Source organism: Natator depressus, chromosome 20 (assembly GCF_965152275.1).
Source record: "Natator depressus isolate rNatDep1 chromosome 20, rNatDep2.hap1, whole genome shotgun sequence".
NCBI lineage: Eukaryota > Metazoa > Chordata > Testudines > Cheloniidae > Natator > Natator depressus.
In genome coordinates, this window is record NC_134253.1 from 11465220 (window position 1) to 11481129 (window position 15910).

Here is a 15910-nt window from a genome sequence, read left to right on the forward strand (position 1 = left end):
GATAAATACTCCAGCTGGCATTGGCACTGCATCTGAGGGCCTTCTGCTGGGGCTAGGGACACGGAGCCCAGTGTATGTACCTGACCCCTGGACTCTGATTATAAATGGAGACTGGGCTTTATGAGGAAGGCTCTGGGCTGGGAACGGGCCTTGGAGCTGTTTGCTTCCAGATGGGGGCCCTGGGCACTGAAATTGCTGCCCAGCTCCCAGCAGGCTCTGAGCAGGCAAGAGTCACTGATACAGAACCCAGCAGGATACGCTGGGCTCGGGGCTGAGCACCAGCCTGCAGGCCAGGGGCCACGGTGGGGAGAAGGGCCCATGGGGGCTGAGTCTCAGGGTGGGGGCAGGATCAGAGCGGGGCGCCGGGGAGCGCCACCCTCCTTCCCTGTGCTCCTTTTGCTTCCTCTGGCCGTTGACAGCGTCTCGGCCCCATCCCACGCGCGGAGCCAGCCAAGTCCTTCCCACCTGTGCTGGGCCCTGGGGGAGGGCCGGCTGGGCTCACAGGCACGCTCCAGGTGCTGGAAGAAGGACCACTGGATGGATGGGGCGACCATGCATCCCCGGGCCCCCCGCCTGCTTCGGGGGCTGTGCCTCTGGCTGAGCCTGGGGCTGCCGGGTACGGGGCAGGGTGGCCCTCCCTCCCCGTGCTCTCCTAGTGCACAGGCAGGGGGAGACGGGCGGAGGGCCAGGCTGCTGCCCCTGGGGGGTGGGCGGGAGGGAGAGAGCGGGTGTATGTCCTGCACCCACCCAGCTGAGCCTCCTGTGTCTCTCCAGGCACCCTGAGCTGGAACCGGAGCTGCGTCTTCTATGAGCACCCCCACAACCTGCAGGGCTCCATGCGGCACCGGGGGCATGTCCTGGGGGGCGCCGAGAGCAGCACCATCCTCTGCAACTCCAGCCAGTGCTGCTTTGGGATCTGGAACCAAAGCCACAGCAGGCTCCAGGCAGTGATGCAAGGTGAGGGTCTGCTGAAGTGATGGGGTGGGGGTGGGGCATAGGGTGACCAGACAGCAAGTATGAAAAATGGGGACACTTTTACTTTGGTGTGGGGGTGGGGATAGTTGCCTATATAAGACAAAGCCCCTAATATTGGGATGTCTGGTTACCCCAAGGAGGCAGGATGCCTGGGTTCTATTTCTGCTCTGGGAAGGGACTGGCGGCTGGTGGCTAGAGTGTTGGGACTGGCTCTCTCTCAGGGCTGGGAGTCAGGACTCCTGGGTTCTATCCCTAGCTCTCCCAGGGGAGAAGGGTCTAGTGGTTTGAGCAGGGGAGGCTGGGAGTCTGGACTCCTAGGTTTTATCCCTGGTTCTCTCAGGGAAGTGGGATCTAGTGGTTTGAGCAGGCTGGGCTGGGAGCCAGGACTCCTGAGTTCTATCCCTGGATCTGGCACCAACCTTTTGTGCGCTCTTGGTGAGCCACTTCCCAAGTGTCTGTGAAAAGTGAGTCTAAAAGCGGCGGCTGGGTTTATTGCCCCTGCAACTCCCCATGGAGGGAAAGGCCTGTCTGCTGCCCATGCAGTGGCTGCCCCCTCCTCGGACAGCACCCCCCCCCCATGTCCAATTGGGCTGTGGCTGGCTCGGGCCAGCGAGGGGGAAGGTCTCTCCCATCCCCAGGTGGCTGCAGGGTCAGGGCTTGGGCACCCACATGGCGGACACTATGCCTGAGGGCACTGCATGGGGAGGGAGTTGTGCTGGGGTGGGGGGTAGAAGAGGTGAGGCTGGGGGGGCTCAGTTCCCTGACAGCTGTCTGTCTGTCTGTCTCTCTGTGGGAGGCCAGGTTGCTGGGGCAGCGACCGAGATGGCTGCGACTCCCCAGCCTGCAAAACCAGCCCCATCCACACCATGGGGGCCATCCTTCAGCGCTGTCTGTGCCACTCCGACCTCTGCAATGCCAACGTCAGCTGGCTTGGGGCCCCTGCAGCGCCGCAAGGTGAGGAGGTGTCGCCGGGGAACATGCCCCCAGAGCTAGGGGGGCCAAGGGTGGTTTTAGCAGGGGACTGCGGGTCAGGATTGAGGGGCCCTGGCGGAGCTGGGGGAGGGAGATGTCTGAGGTAGCGGGAGGAGGGGGTCGTGTTGGGATTTAGGGGCACTGGCAGGGCTGGGGAACCCCCAGGCTGGGGTTAGCAGGGGGCTGCGGGTCAGGATTGAGGGGCACTGGCGGAGCTGGGGGGGCCCCAGGCTGGGGTTAGCTGGTGGCTGCGGGTCAGGATTGAGGGGCACTGGCGGAGCTGGGGGAGGGAGATGTCTGAGGTAACGGGGGGGAGGCATCGGAATTGAGGGGCACTGGCGGAGCTGGGGGGGCCCCAGGCTGGGGTTAGCTGGTGACTGCGGGTCAGGATTGAGGGGCACTGGCAGAGCTGGGGGAGGGAGATGTCTGAGGTAGCGGGAGGAAGGGGGCGTGTTGGGATTTAGGGGCACTGGCAGAGCTGGGGGGGCCCCAGGGTGGGGTTAGCAGGGGGCTGCGGGTCAGGATTTAGGGGCACTGGTGGAGCTGGGGAACCCCCAGGCTGGGGTTAGCTGGTGGCTGCAGGTCAGGATTGAGGGGCACTGGCGGAGCTGGGGGGGCCCCAGGCTGGGGTTAGCTGGTGGCTGCGGGTCAGGATTGAGGGGCACTGGCAGAGCTGGGGGAGGGAGATGTCTGAGGTAGCGGGAGGAGGGGGGCGTGTTGGGATTTAGGGGCACTGGCAGAGCTGGGGGGGCCCCAGGGTGGGCTTAGCAGGGGGCTGCGGGTCAGGATTGAGGGGCACTGGCGGAGCTGGGGGAGGGAGATGTCTGAGGTAGCGGGAGGAGGGGGGCGTGTTGGGATTTAGAGGCTCTGCCAGAGCTGGGGAACCCCCAGGGTGGGATTAGCAGGGGGCTGCGGGTCAGGATTGAGGGGCACTGGCAGAGCTGGGGGAGGGAGATGTCTGAGGTCGTGGGGGGGACATGTCGAGAAAAAATTGAGGAGGATACAAGATAAAGCATAAATAATTTGATGATTTGATTGGGGATTGGTCCTGCTTTGAGCAGGGGTTGGACTAGATGACCTCCTGAGGTCCCTTCCAACCCTGATATTCTATGATTCTATGATTCTATGATAATTGCCCTTTCCCTTCCTGTCATGTCTGTCCCATGCCTCCCCTTTGCCCCCCTCCCCCCATGTCTGGCCCTGCTCCCCTCCCAAAAGTGTCCCCATCCCAGTCTCCTCTCTCCATCCCCTCTGCAAGCCCCCCCCCCCGGCTGGGAGAAGGACCCTGTTTAGCATGGGGCAGTCAGTGTGTAACCACCTCCCCAGCCAGACCCATGAAGGCCGGGCTCTCCTCTCCCCGCCCCGCAGCAGGTGCGCAGTCCTGGGGGAGACCCCGGCTATCTGGATGCTCTTGCCTGGACGCTGCCCCACAGACCTTGGGGAGGCGAGCCAGGCAGGGGAGTGCGAGCACCAGAGCTCTGAGTCACCCTGATAAGCAGCTGGGAGGCAGGCGAACCCGGCACTCACACGGGACTAGGTTGGGCTGGCGGGACTGAGTCCAACCCAGCAATGCTGCCCACGATGCATCCCACCGAGCAGCTGCCATGTGGGGCTGCTGGACTTCCTGTGGGGAGTGGGGTCTAGTGAGGGGAGCCAGGATGTCTGGGTTCTGTACCCAGCTTGGGGGAGGAGTGCGGTTTAGTGGGTTAGAGCCGGGGGGGTGGGGAGCCAGGACTCCTGGGTTCTATGCCCAGCTCTGAGGGTGGGGAGTGGTGTATAGTAGTTAGAGCCGGGGGATGGGGAGCCAGGACTCCTGGGTTCCATGCCCAGCTCTGGGGGGGGGGGAGGGAGTGGTGTATAATAGTTAGAGGAGGGGAGTGGGTGTTCACATCCTGATTCTTACTCTATCCCTGGCTATCTGGACCCAGGCTGTGGGCTGTGGGATGGGGTAGCTATGGATGGGGGTGCTGACCCAGAGGGCTCAACACAGGGAAGGGAGTTTTGCCCTGGGGCTGTACCCTGGGTGGCACCCAATGGGCTGCTCCTATGGTGCCGATCCCTGACCCTCTTGTGTGGGCTCCTGGCCTAGGTTTGCCCTGATTAGGCATGAGGGCCCCATGCTGGACCCCTGGCCGAGCCTCTGCCTGGCTCCCCAGTGAGAGTGCTCGGGGCTGCGGAGAGACCAGGGAGCAAGCTCTGGCCCCTGATGCTGTAGACAGGGCCAGTCTGATTCCAGTGCATTAGATCTCGGGGGGCCTGTGTGGGGAACGGGGGTCGAGGACCTCTGGAGCCCCAGCACAGGGCAGTAGGGTGCAGCGGGGGCAAAGTGGCAGTGGAGGGGTATCACAGAGCAGCAGAGGAGGGGTAATTCCCTCTGCTCTCCCTGCACCCCTCCATCCCGCTGCTTCCCTCTCATCTCCAGTTCCTTCATTCCTGCAGCAGGAGGAAGCATTTAGCCGCAGACAGGCTCAGTGGGAAGGAGAGAAAGGGATGGGACGAGCCCCCTGTGCCTTGCCCCGAGATGCAGCTCCCCTGCACTAACCACTAGACCCAACTCCCTTCCCCAAGCTAACAATAGAACCCAGGAGTCCTGACTCCCAGCCCCCTGCTCTGACCACTAGACCCCACTCCCTGCAAGAGGACTATCTTGGCATCTGCCAGTAAGGATGCCTAGCTGGAATTGGCCGGGCCAAGGATCTGACTGCCCTGCTCCTTTAACAGCATGCCTGGGGCTGGATTGGGTCCCCCCACCTAGCTTTGTAGTGCTGCGACCCAGCTTCCCCCTCCCCCCCAAAACCGGCTTTGATGGGCTGCAGCAGAGGGAGGATACAGGAATGTTGGCAGCTGAGAGGAGGGGGGGGGGAAGCCGTCCTTTCTTCTGGAGTTTAATTAAAACTCGAGCAGAGGAGCATCCCGTGGGCGGGTCAGGGAGCGAGGGCCAGATGTGAGGGGCTCTGACAGCCCCTGTCCAGTCTATGCCTCTCTGCTCCAGGAGGGGGCTGGCTAGTGGCTAGAAGGGAAAGGTGGCCACTGGGCCCCGAGGAGACGGGGGGTGGGGGAGGGAGGGTCATGGGAGCTGATTAAGAAAAGGGTCACTTAGGCTGAACATTAGGGGTGGTGGGCACCCCGACAGGCAGCATCCGGATGAGGAATCGCCCCCTGGGAGACAGGCTGGGACAGATCCAGCCGGGAGCGGTGCCCCAGGGACGTTTAGCGTAGGGCTGGGCCTGGTGCAGGGGGGAGCACCCAAGGGGCAGCCAGGCGACGGCTGGAACCCAATGCCCCAGCGGGAGCGGTATCCCGGGCGTCCTCCTCATCTGACCCCGAGCCCCGTCGCCCGCTGCCCATGGGCCGTGCCTGGGGCTGGGTTCTCAGTTCAGCCTCTGCCTCTCTCGGCCTTTCCGCAGCCTCGGCTGGGTCTGCTCCGACGGGCACCATCTGGATCGCCGTGGCCTGCCCGCTGCTGCTCTTCCTCGGCTGTCTGGCCTTCCTAGGTATGGCCCCCGCCCCCCCAGCTCCTCCAGACCCTTGGCCCAACGGGGAATATGGGGTTTTAGATGCACCGGATCAAGCCATCCTGCCACCCCCTGCCCCCCATCATGGGTCTCCTGGTCGTCCCAGTCATGGAACCTGGGCCCCATTAGCACGGGCCCCAGTGGTGTGAGGGAAGGAGTGGCTCCGTAATGCAGCTGTGGTATCTGGTCCCAGCCAGCAGGGAGCGCCCTGGCCAGGGACACAAAGCCAGTTAATTGCCCATGGACAGGCTGGACGCAGGTTGCCCTCTAGTGGGCGCAGCCTGAATTCTGTACAAGGCCCAACACCGACAGCCCCAGGGGGGAACTCCCTTCAGCTCAAGCGGCCTGTTAAGATCACAGGGCTTGGGGTGCTGGGGGGGGTTCTTAGTATTTATTAGACTCCCTCCCCCTCCCCCTCAATCCCTGCCTCTGCCTCACACGTAGGTACACGCACAGCCGGACACACGCACGCACTGGGTTGGTTTACAATTCACACACACGCACGGGGTCTGTCTACACAGTCTGTCTCTCTGTACACACACACACACACACACACACGCACGGGGTCTGTCTACACAGTCTGTCTCTCTGTACACACACACACACACGTGGTCTGTATACACAGTCTGTCTCTACACACACACACACACACACACACACATGTGGTCTGTATACACAGTCTGTCTCTACACACACACACACACACACACACACACATATCTGGATGTCTAAACACACACACAGTCTGTCTCTCTCTACACACACAAACTGGGTTAGTGTACGATTTACACATACGCGCGCACACACAGTTTGTCTGTCTGTCTATATACACAGTCCGTCTCTCTCTCTATACACACATGCACACACACTCAGAGTCTGGATGTCTGTATACATAGTCTGTCTCTCTCTAAACACACAGTCTGTTTGTCTCTCTATGTACACACATACAAACTGAGTTGGTGTATGACACACAAACATACACACCCACACTGTCTGTCTATCTATGCACAAACCATCTGTCTCTCTCTCTCCACACACACACACACACACACACACACACTCACTCTGTGTTCGTGTCTGACTCACACATACATACACACCCACACTATCTGTGTATACACTGTCCGTCTGTCTGTACACACACAGTCTGTCTCTCTCTGTCTACACACACACACATACTGGGTTAGTATATGACTCACCCTGTCTGTCTATACACACACACACACACACTGTGGGTTGATTGGTGACTCAAACCCACACACATTCTCTCTCTCTCTCCTGAGCAGCCCGTGGGCCCTGCAGCTCTGTGTGCTAGTCCCAGGGCACTGCACCATAGTTGGGCATTTGGCCCAGTCCCAGTGTCACCGCCCCAGAGGAGCCCCTGCAGGGGGAAATCTCTCGCTTTCTCTCCACAGTGCTGAGAAAGGTGAAGGTCTGTGCAGTGCTGCTGCGCCAGGAGGAGAGCAGGGAGCTGACCAAAGTCACCATGGACCCCCATTCCAGCCGTGAGAGGGAACCTCCCAGCCAGGAGCTGCCAGCGCTCCAGTTCCTCCAGGTCTCGCTTGGTGGCTGCGTTGGGGTTGACAGCACGGACTGGCCTTTGCCTCGGTCTCACCTCTGTCTGTGCAGGTTGCAGGCTGGTTCTGCAGGGGGAGAGCACGTGTTGCCTGGCATGTCCCTGTTGAGCTTAGGGAGGAGGTGGATCAGTCTTGGCCCATGCAAGCAGGTGTTTGTGCTGGCAGTGCCAGGAGGGGGCTCCAGCGCTGCGAGCTTCCCCAGGGCAGTGCCAGGTTGTGGCTCCAGCGCTGCAAGCTTCCTCGCAGCAGTGCCAGGCAGGGTCTCCAGTGCTGCAAGCTTCGGGGTGGACTGGTTTAAATCCCTGATTTTAATCTTGATTTAAATCAACAAGCAGGAAACCTTGACTTAAATCACTGATTTTAATTGCATTTTGCATTTGTATTTTTTACTTCTTTTCCTAACAGTTCGTTCTCGTTGGTGGGTAACCATTCAAACATGTTGATTCGCTACTAAATATAACCTGTTCTCTAAATTTGGTCCTTCTCTTTGCTAACTGGAGGACACATTATGTCTATACACATTTATTTAAGCAGTTACGTCGCTTAGCATTTATTTAGTGAGAATCTTAAATTTGACATTTTTGATTATGTTCAGAAAAGGCCAAGGACACATTTCTTATTTGCTAGCAAATGATTGTTTACTTGTGATTTGTCTCAAGCTGGATGGAAATTGGCATTCCAGTAAAAATGCACAAAACCAGCATTTTAAAACATTTTGATTAGTGAAATAAAACTCCTTAAATGCCCTGGATGCTTAAGGGGCCAAAACTGTAAGTTTAGCCAAACACATTTTGCATTCGAAACTAACTGGCTTATTCAACAGTGGGAGAGTGATCTGTCGTTAGTGAACTGAAGGATTGTTTATGGTCACTATGGAGACTTTCAAAGGTATTTAGGCACCTAAAGATTCAAATAGGTGCCTAGAAGTATTTTCAAAGGTTAGGAACCTAACTCCCATGGGAGTTAAACAAAATAAAATAAATTTTATCCACCCTGCAGTAGTGCCCAGCCATGGACTCCAGTGCTGCAAGCTTCCCTGCAGCAGTGCCCAGCCATGGACTCCACAAAGCTGCAAGCTTCCCCGCAGCAGTGCCCAGCTGGGACACCAGTGCTGTGACCTTCCCCGCAACAGTGCCTTACCTAGGATAAGACTAGGTTCTGTGCTCCCCTCTCCATCCCAGGGAGCTAAAAGACAGGTCAGCGTGTCACCCTATCTGTCTTTGTCCCCCGCAGGTGCTCCAGGACGGGCGCTTCTCCGTGGTGTGGCAGGGCACCCTGCACCAGACACCCGTCGCAATCAAGGCCTTCCCCGACACCTGCTTCCAGCACTTTGCGGCCGAGTGGTCCGTGCACAGCCTGCCCCTGATGAACCACGAGAACGTGGCCCGGCTCCTGGCGGCTGGGCGAGGAGGGGTGCGTGGGGATCAGGGGAGCCTGCTGGTGCTGCAGCTCTACCCGGCGGTGAGTGCTCGCCCCACGGCCAGCCCTGGGCATGGGGGGTGGGTGGGTGCCACTGCCCTCTGCTGGGCATGTGCAGAACTGCACCGGGACTGAGTGACTGCATGTGCACAGGCAGGGAGGGGATTTTGCTCTCAGATTCTGCTTGTGCTCAGATATGGAGAGAGGAAATTTAGTGTATTCAGAAAACTCTTCCTGATGGGGGATGCGTCCAGGCAGGGAATCATCTCTGGGGAAAGGGCTGGGGGCCCCATCGTTCCCCGTCAGGGGGATGGATCCAGCCGGGGAAGGATCGGGGACCCGCCTCCCCACTTGGGGTTTCACAGCCAGACTGAACGGGGTCCTGGTAAGAAGACTGCACGGGGCCAGGGCTGCACCCGATGGGCCCCTGTGATTCTGGCCTGGGGTCCGACTGAGCCGGACTCTGTCTGCCCGCAGGGCTCTCTGAAACTCTTCCTGAGCCAGCATGTCAGCGCCTGGGATGGCACCGTCAGACTGGCCCTGTCGCTGGCCCGGGGGCTGGCCTTCCTGCACGAGGAGCTCTGGCACAACGGTGAGAGCCGCCCTGGCTCCTGGAGCCCTGCAGGGGGAGCAGCAGGCCCCTGGGGCAACACCTTGCCCTGCCCGAGCCCCAGGGCTGCGGACACAGCTGTGATCCCCTTTTCCCCGCACTCCTGGTGCCCAGCCAGCCGCAATGTGGCAAGTTAGCCCCACCCACCGCCTCGGCGCGGCGAGTTCGTCCATCCTCAAGGGGGAGCCCAGGAGCTGGGAGGTGGGGATAGGACACATGGCCCAGCAGCCCTTCCCTCTACTGGCCAATCACAGCCAAGGGTCCGCCATGCCCCCACCAGCCCGTCCAGTGCACCAGGCCCACGAGCCAGGCAGGTGGGGTCTCTGCAATGTCCCGTTCTCCGTGCCTATCCCGTGGGTGGGGGCCAGGATTCAACCCTTCTTGCCCTCTGTTGGCACTGAGAAACACAGTGGCTCCTCCGCCCCCTCCCTCCCCCCCCGCCCACACACACAGCTGGACCCTTCCTAACCCATGTCTCCTTGGTGCCAGGCCTGCACAAACCCAGCGTGGCGCACCGGGACCTGAGCAGCCAGAATGTGCTGGTGCGGGAGGACCGGAGCTGCGCCATCGGGGACTTCGGCCTGGCCACGGCGCTGCCCGCGCACCTGGAGCGATGGGGCGGGGGCCGCATGGAAGCTGCTGTCAGGAAGGTAGCAAATGTGTGTGCGCGCGCACGCGCGTGTGTGTGTGTGCAGCAGCACTTGTGCTCAAGGCTCAGAGAACTGGACAGTGGGTCCAGCTGGAGAGCTGGGGGGGGGTGTCGTGATAATCCCCCCCACCCACACATCTAGGGCAGAGAGGGGAAGTTTTAATGGGGGGGCGAGGGTGGAGGCCAGGGGAGTCTGAGCTCCCCGGTATATGAGCGCATGGGGGGGAATGTGTGTGATCACACGTGAGCGTGCCAGAACGTGATTGAGCATTGAGGTAGGGGGGCAAGGTAGGAGAGTCCCTGGAAAGGAAGCTGTCTGGGGGGAGGCTGGGAGCCGCATATGAATCAGCCCCGTTCATGGGTACATGCCTGGGAGCCTCGGCCCTGGCACATGCAAACAGTTGCACTAGCGTGGGCAAGCTCACCTTCATGTGGCATGTGAGTGGCTGGTGGTCGGCAGCTGGCGTTGACCTTCCTGCCTGATCCCAGGCAGGGACCCAGCGGTACATGGCCCCTGAGATCCTGGACGACAGCCTGGACCTGCAGGATTGGGGCCGCGCGCTGAAGCAGGCCGACATCTACTCCCTGGCCCTGGTGCTCTGGGAGATCCTGACAAGATGCTCGATGCTCTCCCCAGGTGAGCGGCTGTAGGGCTCGGTGCTGGGCGTGACCCCCTGGACCCCAGCTGGGCCGTGCCAGGCAGGATCCAGGCCTAGAGCCCATCCCCCAGGCCTCTGTCCTGCCTGGCTTTAAACATCCCGAGCACTGGGAGGTCCCACCCAGCCGGTCCCTTCCTGCACCCCGTGGCTCCTCATGCCACCCCTGTATGCCCCCCAGCTTAACTATTGCTCAGCTGACACACCCCCCCCAGCCATGGCCGTGCTGATGTATGCAGCCCCCAGCCCTGTGGACTGTGCTGCAGGATCAGCCCCTAGAAAGCCTCAAACCAAGAATTTCTCTGCCCCCCCCCACCCCTGCCCATGCACCATCAAATCAAGAGCCTCCCCCTGTCTGTGTGGTGGCAGCACAGACAAAAAAAGTGCTGGAAACTCTGCCACCTGGTGGAGGTTTGGAGAAATATCACCCAAATTTTCACACACACACATCCGCACCCGGCGCTGGGCTGTCTGCACTGCACAGTGGTCCCTGCCCAGGGGAGGTGTCTGGGAGCTCAGCCCCTGGGGAGGATACCTGCCCCCGGCAGGAGGTGGGAAGGGGAAAAGGGGCATTGCTTACAGGCTGGTTTCTGGGAGCAGTGAGCCAGTCTGCCCAGGAGGGAGGGGGCCCTGAGGCCAGAGTTGCACTTCCATACACTCCAGATTCAAGGGGGCTGATTCTCGTTTACCCCCTTCCTGGGCTGGGCAGGAACAAGTTTGTACTTCCTGTATTCTGGGCCCAGTCCCACGCTCCTGGTGTCGGAGCAGCCTCAGGGATGCTCTAGGGTTACCATATTTCAACATTCAAAAAAGAGGACACTCCATGGGGGGGGGAATTTGCTCGTGCCCCCCTCCCCTGGTCCTGCCCCAACTCCACTCCTTCCCTGCCTCTTCCCTGCCCCCATTCCAACCCTTTCCCCAAAGTCCCCACCCCAACTCCACCCCCTCCCTGCCCCATTGGACCTCTTCCCCAAATCCCCGCCCTGGCCTCGCCTCCTCTCCTGAGCATGCCGCGTTCCCCCTCTTCCCCCCTCCCTCCCAGCCGCGCCAAACAGCTGTTTCGCAGCGCAAGCGCTGGGAGCTAGGGGGAAAAAGCAAGCATTCTCTCCAGTGATCAACATTCACTTTCTTTCTCGAATGATCAGCTCTTCTTTGGGGAAAAATAATAATGGCAAAATCCCGGATGTTTTTAGATATTTAAAAATTCCTCCTGGATGGCGATTTAAAAACCAAAAAGCTGGACATATCCGGGAAAATACGGACGTATGGTAACCATAGATGCTCTAACTTACACTCTGCTCCCATGGGCCCCGGGAGGTAGGGAATACCCATAATGCAGTGTGCTTTGGCCATGCCCTACTCCACCCCCTGCACTGGGGCTGGGAGCAGAGCCCTTACGTGGTCATGCCAACTCCACACCAACTGGGGAGCCCACTGCATGGGGGGAGATTCTCCAGGGGGCCACATATCCCCACTGGAAGGCCCCTCTGTGGTGCCAGTGCAGCCTGAGTGTGCCAGTAATCAGGTCTCTTGGGTCCAAGGGGAATCCCCGTTAGCCAACAGCAGTAGTTGGGCTTTTATCTGCTCTGCTGGCCACTTTAGGGTGACACACACCCACACACTGAGCCAGTCGCTGGTACCCGGGTCATCTTAGGGGCTGGGCTGGATGGAAGCCACAGCCATTTGACCCCCACATGTCCCACTCTCTCCTCCCCCAGGCTGCAGGGTCCCTCCCTTCCAGCTGGCCTACGAGGCAGAGCTGGGCGGCAGTCCCACGTATGGGGAGCTGAGGAGACTGGCCGTGGAGGAGAGGAGGAGGCCATCCATCCCCGAATCCTGGAAGGGGACAGGCCAGGTAAAGGGGTTTGGGGGGAGGGGCGATGGGGGCAGGGGAGGGGGGACACTAGTGGGAAGGGATGAGGGAGTAGTGGAGGGGAGGAAGGACGCAACTAGCTCTGCTGCTGGTTTAAAGGGCCAGCAGTAAATACATCTATGTAGTGAGACCCTTTGGCGACCCCCAAGATTTTATTATATTCCCTGGGGGTTTTACACCCCTGGCCTGAGCCCCACAGGTGCACAGGGTGAGGGTGGAGGTCTTGTCTCTGCTGCAGTAGGTTCTCTTTCAGGGCGACACCTCAGCCAGCCTGGGGTCTGGAGCCACCTGCACCCTGAGAGACCCCTCTCCCCTAGGTCTTCATCTGCCTGCGGGAGCTGCTGGAGGACTGCTGGGACCCCGACCCCGAGGCCCGGCTGACGGCCGAGTGCACCCGCCAGCGGCTCCAGACCCTGGGAGCCGAGTTGCCGGCAGGGGTGTGCTGAGCTGGCAAGGGGTGCTGCCCCCCTGTCCTTGCCCAGCACTGGGCCACAGTGCCTGGGAATGCTCCTTAGGCCTCTGGTTGGTGCTGATGGAGGGAGAGGAGCTCTGGTGGCAGGGACGGCGCCATGCCCGTATCACCCCAGCTATTACCTGCACTGGATATAAACAGGGCTGGCCTGTGCCCTGCTGCTGCATGGCCTCAAGCTGCCCGGCCGACCACCCCCACCTGGGCCAGATTCGAACTTTACACTCTGCTCCCATGGGCCCCGGGAGGCAGGGAATACCCATAATGCAGTGTGCTTTGGCCATGCCCCCAGGCTGGGAGCACAGCCCTCCCACGGTCATGCCAGCCCCACATGGAAGGGTAGGTGTGCAGCCCTCAAGTTACCCCCATCCCCTTCATGGACATGCATCCCATTATATCTTACCCCCTCCCAATGGGCATGCACCTCTTCTCCCCCTGCAGGCATACAGACCAGACACACACCCTCCTCCAAGACACATACACACACAGGGCATATGCCATCAGCCACTGATGGGCATACACCCCAGCCACACACACAGGTATACACTTTCCATGCACACTGTCCTAGCCCTTCCTGGGCTGTGACATTTCAGGGGCTGTTGCTCACAAACTGCCTGGCTCTGGGCTATGTTGTTTACATGCTGGAAGCAGGACCAAATGCTCCCTGCCCCAAAGAGCTCACAGTAACAGCCAGTATGTGTGAGGGGAAACTGAGGCACTGAGTGGCAAAGTGACTTGCCGAAGGTCACCCAGCAGAGCCAGGAATAGAACCTGGGTCTCCTGAGTCCCAGTCCGGTGCACTAACCACTAGCCCACACTGTCCCTCAAAGCTCTTAATGGGGGGTGCAGATCTTGGCCATTGGGAGCTGGGCGGGGGCCAAATAGTGGCATTGGGATGTCAGATTCAGACTCTACTATTCCCCGCAGACCTTAGAGTGGGTTGAGATCGGCTACCGCCTGGGAACGCCAGATGGCTTGCGATGGTACCACCTGTCAGGTGCCTCCTCTAGAAGACCATGGGGCACCATGAGCACCCCCTGCCCAGCTGTCACCAGGCACTAACGGGTTGGGCCTTTCTTCTTATATCTGGGAGTGGGTTATGGAAGGGTCTTGCTCAGCAAGACCCTGGAGTTTATGATAATACTCTGCACTCACAAATCCCCAGTCTCCCTAATTTCACAGCAGGGGAAACTGAGGCCTGGAGGGGGAGGGGACTCACCCAGGAATAAAACCCAGCTCCCAGGCCTCTGTGCTAAGCACAGGGCAGCACTGCCTGTCTGCAGGCCGATGGTGCAATGCCAGGTTTTGCTGACCCTCGGGGCTCTGTGCCAACCGCCTCTCGACAGGGAGGGGCTGGGGGACACAGGCACCTGCCAGGGGTCACTCAGCTGGAGTGACAGTCCCATGTTTGCCCCTGCGCCAGCTGCAGTGACTCTGGGAGCTGGGCTGCAGGCCCAATGAGCTCCTCCTCCTGGCTACTAGTAAGGATGTAGGATGACCATGGCTCCCCCAGCTCCACTGCTCCCTTGCAGGGTAGAGGGGGCCAGCCCATTCCACCCCCAGGGGGCGCCCAGGATGTGACAGGAGAGGGCCGCTGGGGGTGGCGGGGTCCAGAGGAAGGAGAGAGGGGGAGCCTGGCTCTTGGGGAAGAGGGGATCAGGGGAGAATACAATAGATGGGAGAAAGGTTGCGACAAACGGGGAAATAATGGTCTTGTGGCTAGTGCCCAGGACTCCTGGGTCCCATTCCCAGATCTGCCCCGACTCACTGTGAGAATCTCCCGTCGCCTCCCTGTTCCCCAACTCCCCCGTCTGGGGATAACGATATTGACACGCACACGCCCCAGGGTTGGTGAAAGAGCCTTCATTTATTCTGCTTCACGGTGCAGAGAGAATCGGGAATCCCGCGGGCGCTCGGCCTGCAGAAAGGACATGTGAGGAGCAACACAGCCCTGCCCAGGCCGTCTCCGAGCCCCAGACGGGGCAGGCAAGCTGCTTGCTGGGGTAGTTTGACACTGAACGTTTGTACGAGGGGCCTGGCTGGAAATAAAGCCTGAGTAATACACGAGTACAGACTGGTCTGAGTGATCTGGTATGGGAGGAGGTGGGGTAGATGGGCCATTGGCGAGTGAGCTAAGGATGGGCCAGTGAGCTCACCTGGTGTCGAAGGATGAGGTTTATAGAGCTAGTTTGATTTGTTGCAGCAGGATATGCATAGATCAGTGGTCCCCACACTTTTGAGGGTCATGCCCCCCCTTACCCTTGTCCACCTCCCCAGAGCTGGGTCCAGGAGCAGGGACGCAGCTGCACGGGACGATGACGTGGACGGGGGTCAGGGGGCCGAGGCTGGAGCCGCAGTTGGGGGTGGGTCTGGGGCCAGGAGCTGGGCCGGGGACAGAGCCGCGGCCAGCGGCTGAGGCTGGCGCCGGGGCTGGGAGTGGAGCCGCTAGGAGGCGGGGGGCAGGGCCAGATGTGGGGCCAGAAGCCGGGGACCAGGCACGGGGCCAGGAGCTGGGGACGCAGCTACGGGCAGGACTGGAGCAGAACTGGGGGCGAAGAGGGGCTGGGTGGCACTCCCTCCCTGGCCCCCATGGGGGCTGCCCCTGGCCCTCCCACGCCCCACAGGTTGTGGACCTCTTGCATAGATTACAAGGCCCAAAGGGATGCCTGTGATTGTCTCATCTGACCTGCATAACACGGCCCTGAATTACATCCTGTTTGAAGTAGAATGGATTTTTTAGAAAAACCTCCACTCTTGATTTAGAACTTGCCCGTGGTAGAGAATCCCGCACGACCCTTGGACCTTGTTCGACCTTTGTCCGCTCGCCTGACCAGCCCGCGAGCACATGCAGGTACTTACAGACTGTGATCAAGTCACCCCTTAGCTTTCTTTTTGTTGAGCTAAACAGACCGAGCTCCTGGAGTCTCTCACTGTAAGGCAGGTCTCCCAACCCTGTTGCGTTCTTGTGGCTCTTCTCCGCACCCTCTCTGAGACCAAGGTGCTGCTACAGCAAGAGGCGTGGGGCTGGACAGATCCAGTGTGGCCGGAGAAAAACACCCAGGCATCTATCCCTGTGCAACACCCAGGTTCTTATCCTGCTCCCCCAGAGTATCCAAGCACCTTCCAGTCCAACTCCCACCTGTCACACGTGGCTCATTCCCCCCACCCCACAGGGGGAGAACAGGGTGGGCAGCG

At 60.1% G+C, this 15910-nt stretch overlaps 1 protein-coding gene across 1 annotated transcript; it reads left to right on the forward strand.

Annotated features, from left to right (window-relative positions):
• Positions 1–506: 506 nt before the first annotated feature.
• On the forward strand, positions 507–12840 carry AMHR2 (anti-Mullerian hormone receptor type 2). Its single transcript, XM_074934975.1, has 11 exons — positions 507–616; positions 775–957; positions 1777–1929; positions 5355–5441; positions 6878–7017; positions 8273–8500; positions 8936–9050; positions 9558–9718; positions 10207–10354; positions 12092–12228; positions 12564–12840. The coding sequence occupies exons 1-11, from the start codon at positions 538–540 to the stop codon at positions 12690–12692; spliced, it is 1560 nt and encodes a 519-aa protein (XP_074791076.1). The 5' UTR covers positions 507–537; the 3' UTR covers positions 12693–12840.
• The last annotated feature ends 3070 nt before the right edge of the window (positions 12841–15910 follow it).